Source organism: Corythoichthys intestinalis, chromosome 2 (genome assembly GCF_030265065.1).
Source record: "Corythoichthys intestinalis isolate RoL2023-P3 chromosome 2, ASM3026506v1, whole genome shotgun sequence".
NCBI classification, from domain to species: Eukaryota; Metazoa; Chordata; class Actinopteri; order Syngnathiformes; family Syngnathidae; genus Corythoichthys; species Corythoichthys intestinalis.
This window is the reverse complement of record NC_080396.1, coordinates 11753844-11770472: the sequence shown is the minus strand read 5'-3', so window position 1 is coordinate 11770472 and position 16629 is coordinate 11753844. Positions and strand designations below refer to the sequence as shown.

The 16629-nt window shown below is 39.1% G+C and overlaps 1 protein-coding gene across 2 annotated transcripts in view; it reads left to right on the top strand.

Annotated features, from left to right (window-relative positions):
* The window catches only part of LOC130907841 (plexin-A1-like), a 599840-nt gene extending 584572 nt beyond the window's left edge, over nt 1-15268 (top strand). The window contains exons 32-33 of one of the 2 annotated variants that reach the window (XM_057823323.1): nt 7105-7255; nt 13975-15268. In XM_057823323.1, the coding sequence (XP_057679306.1) occupies nt 7105-7255; nt 13975-14070 (247 nt within the window). In that variant the 3' untranslated portion in view covers nt 14071-15268. The remainder of the gene's footprint in view (nt 1-7104; nt 7256-13974) is intronic. The other variant, XM_057823332.1, reaches the window with a different exon arrangement.
* The last annotated feature ends 1361 nt before the right edge of the window (nt 15269-16629 follow it).

Genomic DNA, 16629 nt, shown 5'->3' with positions numbered 1-16629 from the left:
GCTCTCTAGCGAACCGCAGACCGGCCTGGACGTGTACTTTCTTCAGCATGGGTACACGTATGGCAGTGCAGGATTTGAGTCCCTGGCGGCGCATTGTGTTACTGATAGTAGTAGCCTTTGTTACTGTGGTCCCAGCTCTCTGTAGGTCATTCACTAGGTCCCCCCGTGTGGTTCTGGGATTTTTGCTCACCGTTCTTGTTATCATTTTGACGCCACGAGGTGAAATCTTGCATGGAGCCCCCGATCAAGGGAGATTATCAGTGGTCTTTTATAGCTTCTATTTTCTAATATTTGCTCCCACAGTTGATTTCTTTACACCAAGCGTTTTACCTATTGCAGATTCAGTCTTCCCAGCCTGGTGCAGGTCTACAATTTTGTGTCTGGTGTCCTTCGACACCTCTTTGGTCTTGGCCATAGTGGAGTTTAAAGTGTGACTGACCGAGGTGTGGACAGGTCTTTTATACCGATAATGGGTTCAAACAGGTGCCATTAATTCAGGTAGCAAGTGGAGCCTCGTTAGACCTCGTTAGAAGAAGTTAGACCTCTTTGACAGCCAGAAATCTTGCTTGTTTGTAGGTGACCAAATACTTATTTTCCACTCTAATTTGGAAATAAATTCTTAAAAAAATCAAACAATGTGATTTTCTGTTTTTCTTTTCCACATTCTGTCTCTCATGGTTGAGGTTTACCCATGTTGACAATTACAGGCCGCTCTAATCTCTTCAAGTAGGACAACTTGCACAATTGGTGGTTGACTAATTACTTATTTGCCCCACTGTAAGAGAAGAATATTCCTCAAAAAGCTGGACTCGTTGTTTGCGAAAGTGCAAACAGGTAGTTTGAAGTCAGAGTACAACGTCGGCTAAAATATATGCGAGACAATTTTCTGCTTTCTTGCATCTTTTCAAATCAGGATCTTGCATACTTTAATATACAATATGCAAATGGACGATTCCCTCAGATTTTTTTTTAATCTTCCTCATCAAGTGGAGATAGAAAAGACACAGGTGATGGTAGGATTTGTTGAAACTGTGACATTATTTACTGCTCACTCAAAACAGCCCCTGGTTCACCCTTCATCTTTTATTCAGCACCGAAATGTTTCTGAGCACCAGATAAGTTATGCACCACTGATGCTTGCTGTAGTTGCCTTTCATGGGTGAGTCTATTAATCTCTAAGTAGCTTTTCAAGGCTACTTCCTCCTTAACTCCAGGCGCACAAATGCGAAGTATTGTGCTGGTGGTTAAATTATTTTAATACAACTAAGTCAATCTACAGATGCCTAGTTAGCTTACAGCGTCTCTGGTAACGGTAATTAGCTGAATTACAGATCTACAACACCATAAAACCATAAATACACAGCTAAGTTAATATGTTATCGTAACTGTACAGTTTTTGAGTATGGAGAGCAGCAAATTGGAGTAGCATGTAAGAAATGGCTACAGGGAAAAGCTAATTTCAGGGTAATTTATCTGGGACTAGGGTTGGCAACAGTCCCTTGAAAAACAGAATTGTCCAGTATTCTGAAACAGAAGTATTGAGCTTTCAATGGACGCGCTATTATCATGAAAATCTAAAATAGTGTCTTGTTGGTTGAAAGAACGAATACTGGATATGCAGGGAAATGCTTTCCTTCGCCTCTCTTGCTTTTTGACCACAGAGCTGATGGAACAATGACAAAACGAAATCCCATTTATCGCATTGGTCAAGGTACCATCGCTTGCAATTAAAGATGCTGATCGATCGGGTCCGATCACGTCATTTTCAAAGTATCGGAATCGGCAAAAAAATATCAGACATGCCTTTTTTTAATACATACACATTTTTTAATTAAATCGTTTTCTAATTGAATTTAATGTTACAGACAAAATGTCTTACACTCATCCAGAGTCTTTAGTTTTGGCTTAAAGTAGGGCTATCAAAACTTATAGCGTTAACGGCGGTAATTAATTTTTTAAAAATTAATCACGTTAAAATATTTAACGCAATTAACGCATGCGCTGCACGACCTTACGCATTGTCGCGTTCAATCTATAATGGCGCCGTTTTACCTATATATAGAGCTAAAAGGCAGCGTAAAATGAGTAGAGTGAATTTTGGCGGTCTTTGACGCCTTTTTTTAATTGGCTAAAGCCTTACAATCCCTCTTTCAATTAGAAATATCGTGGGAAGCAATGTGGAGAAGCAAGGTAGTAGTTGATCTTTTTCTTAACACCCTATGTTATTTCCCAACGCAGAGAAGATATATCAATTGGTGCCACGACGCACAGTCATGGTTGCACTTCCCATCATGCATTTGGGCAGAACAGTTAAATGGCTACAGTATCATTTACTGAAAGCTCAACAAATACACTAGATGGCAATATTTAGTCACAATACACAAAGTCACATTTATCCTTTAAGAATTACAAGTCTTTCTATCCGTGGATCCCTCACAGAAAGAATGTTAATAATGTAAATGTCATCTTGAGGATTTATTGTCATAACAAACAAATACAGTACTTATGTACTGTATGTTGAATTTAAATATTTGTCCGAGTTTTATTCATTTTTTTCTTAACGCACTGCCAAAATGTATATGATCGGAAAAAATTATCGGGAATGATTGGAATTAAATCGGGAGCAAAAAAAAAAAAAAAGCAATCGGATCGGGATCAGCAGATACTCAAACTAAAACGCTCGGGATCGGATCGGGAGCAAAAAACATGATTGGAAAAACCCTACTTGCAATGATTATAATGGAAGACAACATAAGAGTGAGGGAGATTTGAGAGAAGCTTGAGTGAAAAAGGATGTTCAAAATGATGACAATTTGTGTTCTTGTTCTTCTCTGTGTACTTTAACTAATTATATTACATTTTTGTGTTCTGTCAATATCATTTGTATTTCCACTAAAGATGCACCGGTACCGATACCAGTATTGGCAGGGGGGCGAGTACCAATAAACAGGGTGGCGATACCATTTACCAGTCCAATATTATACACTTGACCGCAGCCTTTTTTTTTTTTTTCTCCTGAAGCTCAATCACTATAACTAGGGATGTCCCGATCCAGGTTTTTGCACTTCCGATCCGATACCGATATTGTTTTGCACTTCCGATCTGATACCGATACTGGCCGATACCGGCCTATCTGAGCATGTGTTAAAGTTTAAAGTTATTTAGCCTCCTTACTTAGTTGTCAGACTCATGTTGAAAAGAGTTTTAGTACTCTTGATAACAACTAGTCAGTTGAATTAGGTGAGTTTGAATAACACACAACGGTTGGTAACAAGAAACTGACCTGTTTATTCAATGATAAACACAAAACATTATAAATAACAAACAGAAATGGCATAGTCAGTCAGTAAAACGTGCAAATAATATTGTAAACTGTCTTAAAAAAGCAAAACACAAAAACAACCTCAGTGGAAAATCCCACAAACCCCCCCAAGCTATTAGATGCTTTTAATGTTTCGTCCATTAGTTACAATAATTGTATAAAAAGCCTCTCAGGTTTAAATAAACGACTATTTCAGTATCAATTTAACATTTTAAGACCGTAAATAAAATACTCAAGTCCCAATTCTGTATCAGCAGCTTTAAACTATATTCAATTCTTTTAATGTTGCGAAACAACTGTTAAAGTTGTTAAAATTGCCCCCGTTATTCCATAATTTCCCTTCTGTCTACTTTCGACATGTGAAAGTTTTAAAACTGTTTTGAAGATAGATTCAAGTCAAGATTTTGCCGATTTAGGAGTATTTTAGATAAAAAGTTATTTAAGTTCACTTGGAAGGTTCACAACAGCCTACTAGGGAAGTCTTCTGCTTAAAGAGCATATGACACGAGAAAAAAAGTCTTAAATGGCATTATTATGTGAATTAGAATCATATTTTGAGACGATTCGACTATATACAACAATTTAGCAAAGCACAGATGACGAGAAATTAGTCTTTTAATCTGCCGGTTAGCCACGCCTACCATTATAGGGCTTTAGCGTCCCCAACAGGTGGATGACGTCAGCGGTAGACTGGGCTCATCGGTTTTACTATTCAGCCCATTGAGGGGGAATTATTCAGAACGAGGAAAACGCGATGAAGAGAGCCGCAAAATGTCATTGTTTCAGTCTCTCTACTCCAATATTTTTACAGGATATTCTTTTTATCCAAGTATTTTTCCCCAGTAGCTATATAAATGGCTTGAGAAGGACCAGTCAGCCCGTCGAGGGGGAACTATTCACAACGAGGAAAACGCGACGAAGAGGGCGGCAAAATGTCATTGTTTCTGTCTCTTTACTTCAATATTTTTACAGGATATTCTTTTTATCCAAGTATTTTCCCCAATAGCTATATAAATGGCTTGAGAAGGACCAGTCAGCCCGTCGAGGGGGAACTATTCACATCGAGGAAAACGAGACGAAGAGAGCGGCAAAATGTCATTGTTTCTGTCTCTTTACTTGAATATTTTTACAGGATATTCTTTTTATCCAAGTATTTTCCCCAATTGCTAATTAAATGGCATGGTCATGACAAATAACAGTCTTGTGCTGAATGGAATATGAAATAATAAAAATGCATTTATTCAGGACGACATGGCAAAATTCCATAATGGTCAAAACTGTCGACTTCACCTTTACTGTCGCACCTCCCGAACGATATTTTATACACCTAAATCGGACATATGTCATTTCCCTTCCCCGGCTTCGGAGAATGTAAACAAACCAGAAGGCGTGACAGCTAGCCGACATGCTAACCCGAACCGAGTGATGTTTCAAAGTCTTCGAAGCGGAAAATCACACATAACTATCCTGAATGATTTGACATGACGACCCGGTGTTGTGCCGAAAAATAGCCGCCCCGCACAACACCGGCGGAGAGCAATTTACAGTTCATTCCCCGGAGGAGGGTGGCTGGAGTTCTTGTGCAGCTAACGTGTTGCTGCTAATGAGCATTAGGGGAGCTTTTTACATGCCTATCAATGATCAAACGTAAGTAGTCCTTCATTTGAAGAAAGTTTGTAGTGTTTACTTTGTAATCGCTGTATTCGTATTTGACATAATACAAAACAAGATGTTTACTCACTTCCTCGTAAGTCCAATGGTCCCACAGTAAATATCCACGGTGAATGGGAACCTTTTGAAACTCCAAAAAGGCGCATACGCCTCTCCCTCATACAGAATGATTTTTTTCTGCAGCCGTTTGGCTGGCGTGATGCGAAAAATAAACGTATTAATCCGCAAAATCAGCTGAATCCTTCGTCCTCATACACAACAGTACACTGTAGCGTGAAGAGGACGTCTTCTACCGTACACGTCACAGCGCCCTCCTCCTCAATGCAAGACCGAAGCCGGAAGTCACTCATTTTCATGGCGCGGGATTTAAAAAACTAAATAAAAATAGCGATCGCTTCCACACACATCCAAGCGGCCCATATCATTCAGAGGCATAAAATACCACGTGTATTATGAAATAAACATGCTTTTTCATGTCACAGGCACTTTAAGATGGCGGCTGTTTACTAACGCATCTGGTTTTCAATACTTCAATGTTGCTAACGCAGTCGAGTCTGTCGTTTTGCATCTAGTTGTATATACATATGATATCTTTTGTCTCCAGTAAAACGACGTTGACGTAGTTTGTAGCTGCTGTCAGCAGCAGTCAGGTATTCTTGTGTTTTTTTTTATCCAGCGGCATGAGTTGAGCTAAAGCCGTGAGTTGAGCATTGGCTTTACCCGGGTCTATGACAAGCATGATGTTTACTCTCGGGACGCAATGCGGTCCGTTTCTCATTGCGTCCCGAAGACCGTGCTGTGTATTAGTTCCACTTTACAATCGGAATTTGGATGTTTGTGAATCGTTCTCGAATCTTCCACGGCCAAATCGCTCAAGAATGTAATGACTGCTGGGCATGTTTTACCGTGGTTCTAAGTGTTGGATGGTGCGTCTTTACTCACGAGAGATAATGGCCCGTCATCCAGAATGAATTCTTCGGCAATGACTCTTGTTATTCCCTGGGCTTTGGGACTGTCGAGTGCCAGTTTGTCACGCATAGCAAAAGTTTCTGCCAGTGTTAGTTGCGTAGGACCTTTCTTTTTGTCTTCGGTTTTCTCAACATACGCCTTATATTATGTGTGGTGGTATTTCGCTAAATGCTTGATTAGGTTGGTTGTATTAAAACTTCTTACAGCTTTACCACCACGCTTGACTTTACTGTGGCATATGTTGCACTCTGCCACGTCGTCTTTGTCGTCCTTTAAGGTGAAATGATCCCACACAGCTGACATTTTTACCAATAAAGTCTCTCGGTAAATTGGGAGACGGTAATGTAGTGTGTTGAAGGTGTGCCATAAAATACGGACCGGATTTTAGGGAAACCAAAGCAAAAACTAGAATGGATTATTTAAATCGGTGCGCTGGAAAACCCGGACCGGATTTAAAAAAAAAAAAACTATCGGAAGTCTGGATCGGAATTTTTCCGTGACGGCCGATCCGCATTTTTTTTGCCTTTATCGGCGTCCGATCCGATCCAGATACCCACACACACACACACACACACACACACACACACACGCACACACACACACACACTTCAATTTTAGATGTGCTAGGGTTTTTTTAAGTATTAAGGTAATGAGAGATGTTTCCTCAGGGAAACCTTGGGTCAGGTTGACATGTGTGCATACTGTTCATGCCATTATTTATTTAACTCCAGTTTTATTCATTATATCACAAATTACAGTGTTGCATATGCTATGTATAAAATACAATCCAATCTGCCATTTAAAATAAAACAAAAACCTGTGCAAAATTGCCACTAATGTTTTAATACTCTGGAATGTCTGAATTTAACACAAATTCTTGACTTTTTCTGCAACTTCATCTCAGATTTTTGAACCGTGTGCAACTAACCTTTGGCTGAACTGTATGAAAAATGTACTTCTGTATGGGAATGTTTTCATTTGGATTAATTTATTTAGGTATTTTTTCTCAAGCTTCTGCCACACATAAAACATCACTCTGACAGTTCCATGTCAAATGTTATTTTTATTTCCTTACTCTCCTATCTGTTGAGCAAAATTATTACAGATGACAATAATGAGACTGCGCCGATCCCATCCCCCAGATATTACGCCGATATCTCCCGTATGCCAGCTATCAGCGATCAGGACATGAGTGCCTACCTAGCAGAGCAGTCCCGCCTGCACCTCAGCCAGTTCAACAGCATGTCTGCACTACATGAGATCTACACTTACATCATCAAATACAAAGACGAGGTAAGGTTCCGCTATATATATTTGAATTATAGACATCTACAAAAAGCAACAAGGGCAAACTTGCATCAGCCTTGGCAGTGTTCTTACAATTACTGTAAAACCTGCAGAGCTTCATCTACCACATTTATAATGTTAAAAGGGTAATACTGCTATGGCGAAGGTTACTTTTTACAATATATTCTTGTATATTGTGTTAATCTCTCATGTCCTCTTCTTATTTTCACTGAGTCGTTATTTCCTCTTGAGTCACTGCAATTTAAGCCCTCAACTTTTACTCGCCTCTTGTGACTCGTGACGGACAGCTATATATATTCTCATCAACCTTTGATTTCCCCCACTTTATCACGTAAAATGATGAAAGATGAGAAGTTGCAGCTTCTTCTCCGTTCCCTTCCTTCCTCTCCATGCCATTATTAAAGCTGTATTATAGTAGTTGTGTTTGCTGCATGCAGCTGGCTCCATTCAAGCCCTTCGATCCCCTTCATTATGGTCTATTATCAAGAAGAAGGTAGCTGTAAAATCCCCAGGAAAGATGTGTATAAGTACATGTCCGCATAGAGTAATACCCTGACTATAAACGCAAAGTGACGCACTCTAAATCACCCTCTTTCATTGCACAACTTGTAATCAGTTTTAAATATAACAATCAGCATTTACCCTAAAATTAGCATTAGCTTATGTCTTTGCTCTTGTTTGTGTGAAAAATATTCAGTATATTTTCGATGTTTTCTTCGCAAGTGATGTTTTTTATGGAGGAAAAAAAAAACTTCTAAAATGTGGATAAAAACAACTTTTTTTTTTTATATAATGGCTCAATCCTCTGACTTTTTTGGGTTAATCTTATGTTGTGTAATTTCTGGACCAGAACGCAGCATTATTGTTTTTCGTCAACGATGACGATAATGAATTTTTTTCATGACCATGACGTGACGAGCTAAAAACGTGTCTTTGGAGACGACAACATAATGAGACAATGTGCCATAGTTCCCGTCATGCAGTGGGGCAAATAAGTATTTAGTCAACCACCAATTGTGCAAGTTCTCCTACTTGAAAAGATTAGAGAGGCCTGTAATGGTCAACCTGGGTAAACCTCAACCATGACAGACAGAATGTGGGAAAAAAAACTGAAAATCACATTGTTTTAGATTTTTAAAAAATTTATTTCAAAATTAGAGTCGAAAATAAGTATTTGGTCACCTACAAACAAGCAAGATTTCTGGCTGTCATAGAGGTCTAACTTCTTCTAACGAGGTCTAACGAAGTGTAACGAGGCTCCAATCGTTACCTGTATTAACGGCACCTGTTTTAACCCATTATTGGTATGTAAGACACTTGTCCACAACCTCAGTCAGTCACACTCCAAACTCCACTATGGCCAAGACCAAAGAGCTGTCGAAGAATAGACCTGCACCAGGCTGGGAAGACTGAATCTGCAATAGGTAAAACGCTTGGTGTAAAAAAATCGACTGTGGGAAAAATTATTAGAAAATGGAAGACATACAAGACCACTGATAGTCTCCCTCTATCTGGGAATCCATGCAAGATCTCACCCCATGGCGTCAAAATGATAACAAGAACAGTGACCAAAAATCCCAGAACCACACGGGGGGACCTAATGAATGACCTACAGAGAGCTGGGACCACAGACGTGTCCCCCTGCTGAAACCAGTACACGTCCGGGCCCATCTGCGGTTCGCTAGAGAACATTTGGATGATCCAGAAGACGACTGGGAGAATGTGTTATGGTCAGATGAAACCAAAATAGAACATTTTGGTAGAAACACAGGTTCTCGTGTATGGAGAAAAATCCCAGAACCACACGGGGGGACCTAGTGAAGTACCTACATACAGCTGGGACCACAGTAACAAAGGCTACTATCAGTAACACAATGCGCCATCAGGGACTCAAATCCTGCACTGCCAGACGTGTCCCCCTGCTGAAGAAATTACACGTCCAGGCCCGTCTGCGGTTCGCTAGAGAGCATTAGGATGATCCAGTAGATGACTGGGAGAATGGTCAGATGAAACCAAAATAGAACTTTTTGGTAGAAACACAAGTTCTCGTGTTTGGAGGAGAAAGAATACTGAATTGCATCCAAAGAACACCATACCCACTGTGAAGCATGGGGGTGGAAACATCATGCTTTGGGGCTGTTTTTCTGCAAAGGGACCAGGACGACTGATCTGTGTAAAGGAAAGAATGAATGGGACCATGTATCGAGAGATTTTGATTGAAACTCTTCCACCAGCAAGGGCATTGAAGATGAGACGTGGCTGGGTCTTTCAGCATGACAATGATCCCAAACACACAGCCAGGGCAACAAAGGAGTGGCTTCGTAAGAAGCATTTCAAGGTCCTGGAGTGGCCTAGCTAGTCTCCAGATCTCAACCCCATAGAAAATCTGTGGAGGGAGTTGAAAGTCCGTGTTGCCCAATGACAGACCCAAAACATCACTGCTCTAGAGGAGATCTGCATGGAGGAATGGGCCAAAATACCAGCAACAGTGTGTGAAAAGCTTGTGAAGAGTTACAGAAAAAGTTTGGCCTCTGTTATTGACAACAAAGGGTACATTACAAAGTATTGAGATGAACTTTTAATATTGACCAAATACTTATTTCCACCATGATTTGCAAATAAATTCTTTAAAAATCAAACAATGTGATTTTCTGGTTTTTTTTTCCACATTCTGTCTCTCATGGTTGAGGTTTACCCATGTTGACAATTACAGGCCTCTCTAATATTTTCAAGTGGGAGAACTTGCACAATTTGTGGTTGACTAAATACTGATTTGCCCCATCGTATGTTCACAATGTGTGACATTTTCTTATCGTATGTGTAGTTTGCCTGTATCATAGCAGTGTTTGGTTGTGTCGCCCAATAGGCGGAGTTTGACTTTTGAGGTAGGGGGGGCACAACATGTTGATGATCCCGAAACACAGTGTCAGCAATTAAAATTAACTTACAAGAATATTTAAAATAATAAGTGGACAGTGAGTGTTTTTTTGTTTCCCATCATTCTTGAGGGGAATTCTAAATCAGGCTGCTTAAGCAATACTTTTTGCCATCCATTGAATTTGGTATGCCTGCCGGTGTCGTGCCAATGTAGTTACCCCAGTCAAAAATGGTATCCCCTGGGCGGAGCCATATGGAGGTAGATTTGTGTCTTTATTATTCAATCAAAAAAAAGTTGCGTCAATAAAAAAAAAAAATTCAATCAAAATATATATTTTCAACCAAATAAAAGTTGCTTCAATCAAAAAAAATGTGTTTGAATGCAAAAATAAATTTGATACTCAAAAAAATGCATGTGAAAGCTATTTTACTTAGATTTTTTTTTTAAATTTAAAGTTTTTTTTTTTTTTTTTTTATTGAAGCAACTTTTTGATTAAAGTAATTTTGATTTGTGTTTGGGCCAAATTTTGGGTAGGACATTTTTGTCTTTATTATTCAATTGAAAAATAAGGTGCTTCCAAAAAATATAGATTTTCAAAAAGAAAAATCAATTCAATCAAAAAAAGAAAAATGTCAATCATAGAAAAAAGTTTCTGAACGCGAAAAAATATTTGAGATTGAAAAATTTGCATTTGAACACTTAATTTTTCATTGAAAAAGTGTTCTTTGATGAAGCAATCCTTTTTGTGTTTGGGCCATATTATGATTAGGACATTTGTGTCTGAATCATTCAAGCCCCAAAAAAGTCCAACTCCCAAAAAAAAAAAAAAATTCAAATCATTTTTGAAAATATTTTTTCTCTAATATATATATTAAATTATATGCAAAGCAAATGACTACGGTGCTCGAAAAACAATTATGACCCATTATAAAAATGTTTTTTTTTGTTCCTTTCATTCATTTTTATTACAGTTTTATTGCTTTAGAACTTTTATATACTGTATATAGACCCTACTCACCGACGTCACAGAATGACGTGTCGCTGTATCCGGCCGCCATATTGTCCGTTTCTGTTAAGCCCTATTCTCAATGGTTTCAATTAGTCGTTCAGTTTATAGAGCAATTCATGGAAGCCCCAGTGCTTTCAGACGCGGTAAACTCATTGGATGCGTTGCATAAAAGGCGTTATGTGGAAAAGCTTCAGTCTATCCATTCGCCAGATCCATATTTGATGCCTAAATCGATATTTTTCGACCCGCTGTCTTCGCCCTCTCTGCCTGACATCTGCTACCCTGATATCTACAACTGTCTTTTCCACAGAAACTCGGCCTATTCTCACAAAACTTTGAAAAAACATTAAGAGCAGCACTCTAAGCAACATTACCCTGTGTGATTTCTAAAATGGCGACAATCAAAAAAAAAAAAGAAAAGTTGACTGCGATGGCCGACGTTTCAAGGATAGGTGGATATTGGACTATTTCTTCAATAAAACACGCAACAACTGTGTCTGCCTCATTTGCAAAGAGACAGTCGCTGTTTTCAAAGAGTTCGATGTGACGCCATGATAACAAGACACGCTGACATGTACAAAATGAGGGGCGGCTAGCTTGACTTCGTTTTAACGACTGGAGGGTGGCTTGACCGCAGTTTCGCAAGAGCCCGAGTGTCGAAAGAGAACGCCACAAAGACAAAACTGTTGAAATTATGAATTTAAAAAAATAATAAAGCAAATGTGACACACAGAAGTGCTTGCTAACATTTGTTTAAATTAGGGCTGTCAAAGGATTAAAATTTTTAATCGAGTTAATTACAGCTTAAAAATTAATTAATCGTAATTAATCGCAATTCAAACCATCGATAAAATATGCCATATTTTTCTGTTAATTATATATATATATTCTGTAAAATAAATTGTTGGAATGGAAAGATAAGACACAAGATGGATATATACATTCAACATACGGTACATAAGGACTGTAGTGGGCATTTCACTCTACTGTCATTTAAATCTGTCTATGCTGTCCTCACTCCGAAGCGTCTACTTTTTCCAAAGCTAGACAGCTAGTGAACAACGTCATAATAATCAGACTTCTTTCTTTTTCATCTGATTTATTAATAAAATGGCCTCAAACCATTGCCCTCTTTAGACCGTTGTAAAACTACAAAAAAAAAGTACACAAGCATTGCATTAGCAACAACGTTAGCTTAGCACGCTATACAGGTTCACTAAACATAAACAAAAAGCGTCTCATACAATAAATATAACATTTCGCTTACTAACATAATATGTACATTATTTACTACAACCATACTTACGGACAAATCTTGTCCAAGGATCATATAGGGACAACATTACAATGTAGGCGTCAGCCAGAGACGTCGTGCAGCCATATTGAACTGGCAAGACAACAATAAACCATGTCGCAAAGCGACCACAAGAGTTCGCTGTTAGACAGCACAAAAAGCCTTGCTGTAAAACTTACCAAAAGGCAGAATGCTGTCTGAGCGGGACATGTGCGTTAATTGCGTCAAATATTTTAACGTGATTAATTTAAAAAATTAATTACCGCGCGTTAACGGGATAATTTTGACAGCCCTAGTTTAAATATATTGTTCTATGTAAATCAGCCAAGGTAGCCCCCGCATTTTTACCACATCAAATGTGGCCCCCTTTGCAAAAGGTTTGGACACACCTGTTTAACTGATGATCCGTAGACGAGGCCAGCTTCTTTCACTTGGTACCAGCTAAATATTATTCAAAATGTAATGATGGTGGAAGAAATAAGCATCTTGAATTTGAAACTGTATGTTGTTGGCGATTAGCCTCGCAATGATCTTAATTGTGGTTGTCAGCCCAAAACCCTCTAAATATATATTAAATGCATCTTACCAGATATAAAATGACAACTACATAATCCGTGGTAATCGTTTGGAGCCCAGTTTTCTCGTCGAATTGCAGCAGTCCATCTCGCTCTCCTCTCCGGGTCTCTCGGAATTCGGTAGAACTTCAAGTCTCTCCGTCTATCTTCTGTTATTGCAACCAACCGCCACACACGCCTTCACCATTTTGATTATTAATGTTAACGAGCAAAAAAAAAACCCCATAATAGGAGGAATTTACGTAGCGGTAATGCATATACACGACAAGTAGACGGACAACATGGCGCGGAGGCGTGGTTGTGACGTCATGTGAGTAGAGTCTATATAGGAAAGTCAATTACATGCAATGACACTTTTCAGACACCAGGGGGGCGTGCCCCCCCCTAAAATCCGCTTATGTGTCACTAATGTGACTTGTTGCACCCCCCGCCCCCGTCCACACACACACACTCACTGGTGTCCTCTTGTTATATTGTTATTTTAGGCTAATTAGGCAAATTTCATACACTGTATATACATATCGATCAGACTACATGGATGTTTGAACACCAATTGTTTTGTGTCAAGTGTTTTAATGTTAAAATGTGTGTCGTTTTGAACATAAGTGTACATATTTATGGTACAGCTTTATAAATTGTCAGAAGTGAAGGAAGTAAAAAGCTTCAAAAAGCACAATTGTTTTGTTTGCTATCTGTCAAATTGAATAACCACGTTTAATGAGGAGAACACATCATATTAATTAAGTAAAAAATAAGGTACTGTGAGGTACAATAAGGTACTGTTTATGCGACAAAAAAAAAATAAATAAATAAAAAACCAACCAGAGACAAAATGGTGGACGAGACCCTGGCACCATAAAGTCGAAATCGCGTAAATCGAGTACGTTGTAACCCGGGGACTACCTGTTTTATAATAAAATGTTGTCTTTCTTCATCATTTGTATGCAGATCCTATCAGCGTTACAAAAAGATGAGCAGTCCCGAAGACAGAGGCTACGTGGCAAGTTGGAGCAGGTCATTGATACCATGTCTTTGGCTAGCTGAGGGCTGAACTGCTCACTTGTCTGTAACGGCCAGGCAAGAAGCCTTCTCGTAGACCGCTTTGTGCTCCCTGACATGTGAAATCTAAGCTTGTCAACGTTCGGACAACAAATGACAAGTAAAGGAAACTACAAGGTCAAGGAAGAGATGGCAAAGGATGGAATTAAATAATTACTTTTTTTTTTTAACTGAGCTGTAAACCAAGCCTGGAACAACCAAATTGAGTACTCAACCTTTTTGACTCCTGTCCAGTTTGGTGGTTGAGTTCTATGGACGTAATCAGGACCATGACCGAGGTGCAAATTCAACAGACTTAAATTGTGAGAATTGAGACAAAAGAACTTGATCCCAATTTGGGATTTCCCTTTCCTGTTGCCATTTTCCAGTGTGACTCCTCATCAGGATGGATACTGAGGAGGAAGAACTGGAAAAATTCTTCCTCTGGCACTGATTAAAAAACAAAACAAAAACAACTCCATACCTTCCGACAAGGAGTCCTTATATTTAAACTGTTTGATTTCTCAGTTTTAATACCCCGCTTTTGGTTCGTTGACACGTTTGATTCCATCCCCACCAAACTGCCTCCTCTCCTTAGTGCTGTGCCACTCGTGTTTCTGCTGAATTTGCACAACAAAGCTAAAACAAAAAAGAGCAAAGGATATATGAACACATTTATAGCTATATAAATATACACCTTGTCGTTTGAGTTGACAGAGATGTTTTGCATTTTATGTACAAATGATAGGTTTGACAGGATTTGATATTTCTAAGTAGAAAATGTGAAAAAAAAAATATCAAGGAAAAGTCGTAATGTGCCATGTTTTACTTTGAATGTTGTTTAGTGCAAAGAGACTTGTTTTCTTTAGATAAAAGTATTCTGAAATGTTGTCATAATAGTGAGACATAAAAATAGGTACATGACAAAATAGATATTTGAATTGCAGAAACTTCCTATATCTCATAAGGTGTTCCATACTTTAGGCGAACACATCAGGAAATTTTTGAGCCAATCATGTACACATAGAATCTCCACGTCCAAAATAGCCAATTCAGAGCTGAAACAGAAGGTATTGATAGAAGCCCTATTTGTTTATTACCCAAAACATACAGTAGCAGAGATATTCCAGATTAACACAATTACAGTGGGGAAAATAAGTATTTAGTCAAGCACTAATTGTGCAAGTTCTTCAACTTGAAAATATTAGAGGGGCCTGTAATTGTCAACATGGGTTAACCTCAACCATGAGAGACAGAATGTGGAAAAAAAAAAACAGAAAATCAAATTGTTTGATTTTAAAGAATTTATTTGCAAATCATGGTGGAAAATAAAAAATTGGTCAATACCAAAAGTTCATCTCAATACTTTGTTATCTACCCTTTGTTGGTAATAACAGAGGCCAAATGTTTGCTCTAACTCTTTACAAGCTTTTCACACAATTTTGCTTGTATTTTGGTCCATTCCGCCATGCAGATCTCCTAGAGCAGTGATGTTTTGGGGCTGTCGTTGGGCAACACGGACTTTCAACTCCCTCCACAGATTTTCTATGGGGTTGAGATCTGGAGACTGGCTAGGCCACTCCAGGACCTTGAAATGCTTCTTACGAAGCCACTCCTTTGTTGACCTGGCTGTGTGTTTGAGATCAGTGTCATGCTGAAAGACCCAGCCACGTCTCATATTCAATGCCCAGATTGATGGGAGGAGATTTTCACTCAAATCTCTCGATACATGGCCCCATTCATTCTTTCCTTACACAGATCAGTCGTCCTGGTCCCTTTGCAGAAAACCAGCCCCAAAGCATGATGTTTCCACCCCCATGCTTCACAGTGGGTATGGTGCAATTCAGTAATCTTTTTCCTCCAAACACAACCTGTGTTTCCACCAAAAAGTTCTATTTTGGTTTCATCTGACCATAACACATTCTCCCAGTCCTCTTCTGGATCATCCAAATACTCTCTAGCGAACCGCAGACGGGCCTGGACTTGTACTTTCTTTAGCAGGGGGACACGTATGGCAGTGCAGGATTTGAGTCCCTGGCGGCGCATTGCGTTACTGATAGTAGCCTTTGTTACTGTGGTTCCAGCTCTCTGTAGGTCATTCACTAGGTCCCCCCGTGTGGTTCTGGGATTTGTGTTCACCGTTCTTGTTATCATTTTGACGCCACGGGGTGAAGAGGGAGTTGAAAGTCCGAGTTGCCCAACGACAGCCCCAAAACATCACTGCTCTAGAGGAGATCTGCATGGAGGAATGGGCCAAAATACCAGCAACAGTGTGTGAAAAGCTTGTGAAGAGTTACAGAAAACGTTTGGCCTCCGTTACTGCCAACAAAGGGTACATAACAAAGTATTGAGCTGAACTTTTGGTATAGACAAAATACTTATTTTCCACCATGATTTGCAAATAAATTCTTTAAAAATCAAACAATGTGATTTTCTGTTTTTTTTTTCTCCACATTCTGTCTCTCATGGGTGAGGTTTACCCATGTTGACAATTACAGGCCTCTCTAATATTTTCAAGTGGGAGAACAATTATTGGTTGACTAAATACTTATTTGCCTCACTGTA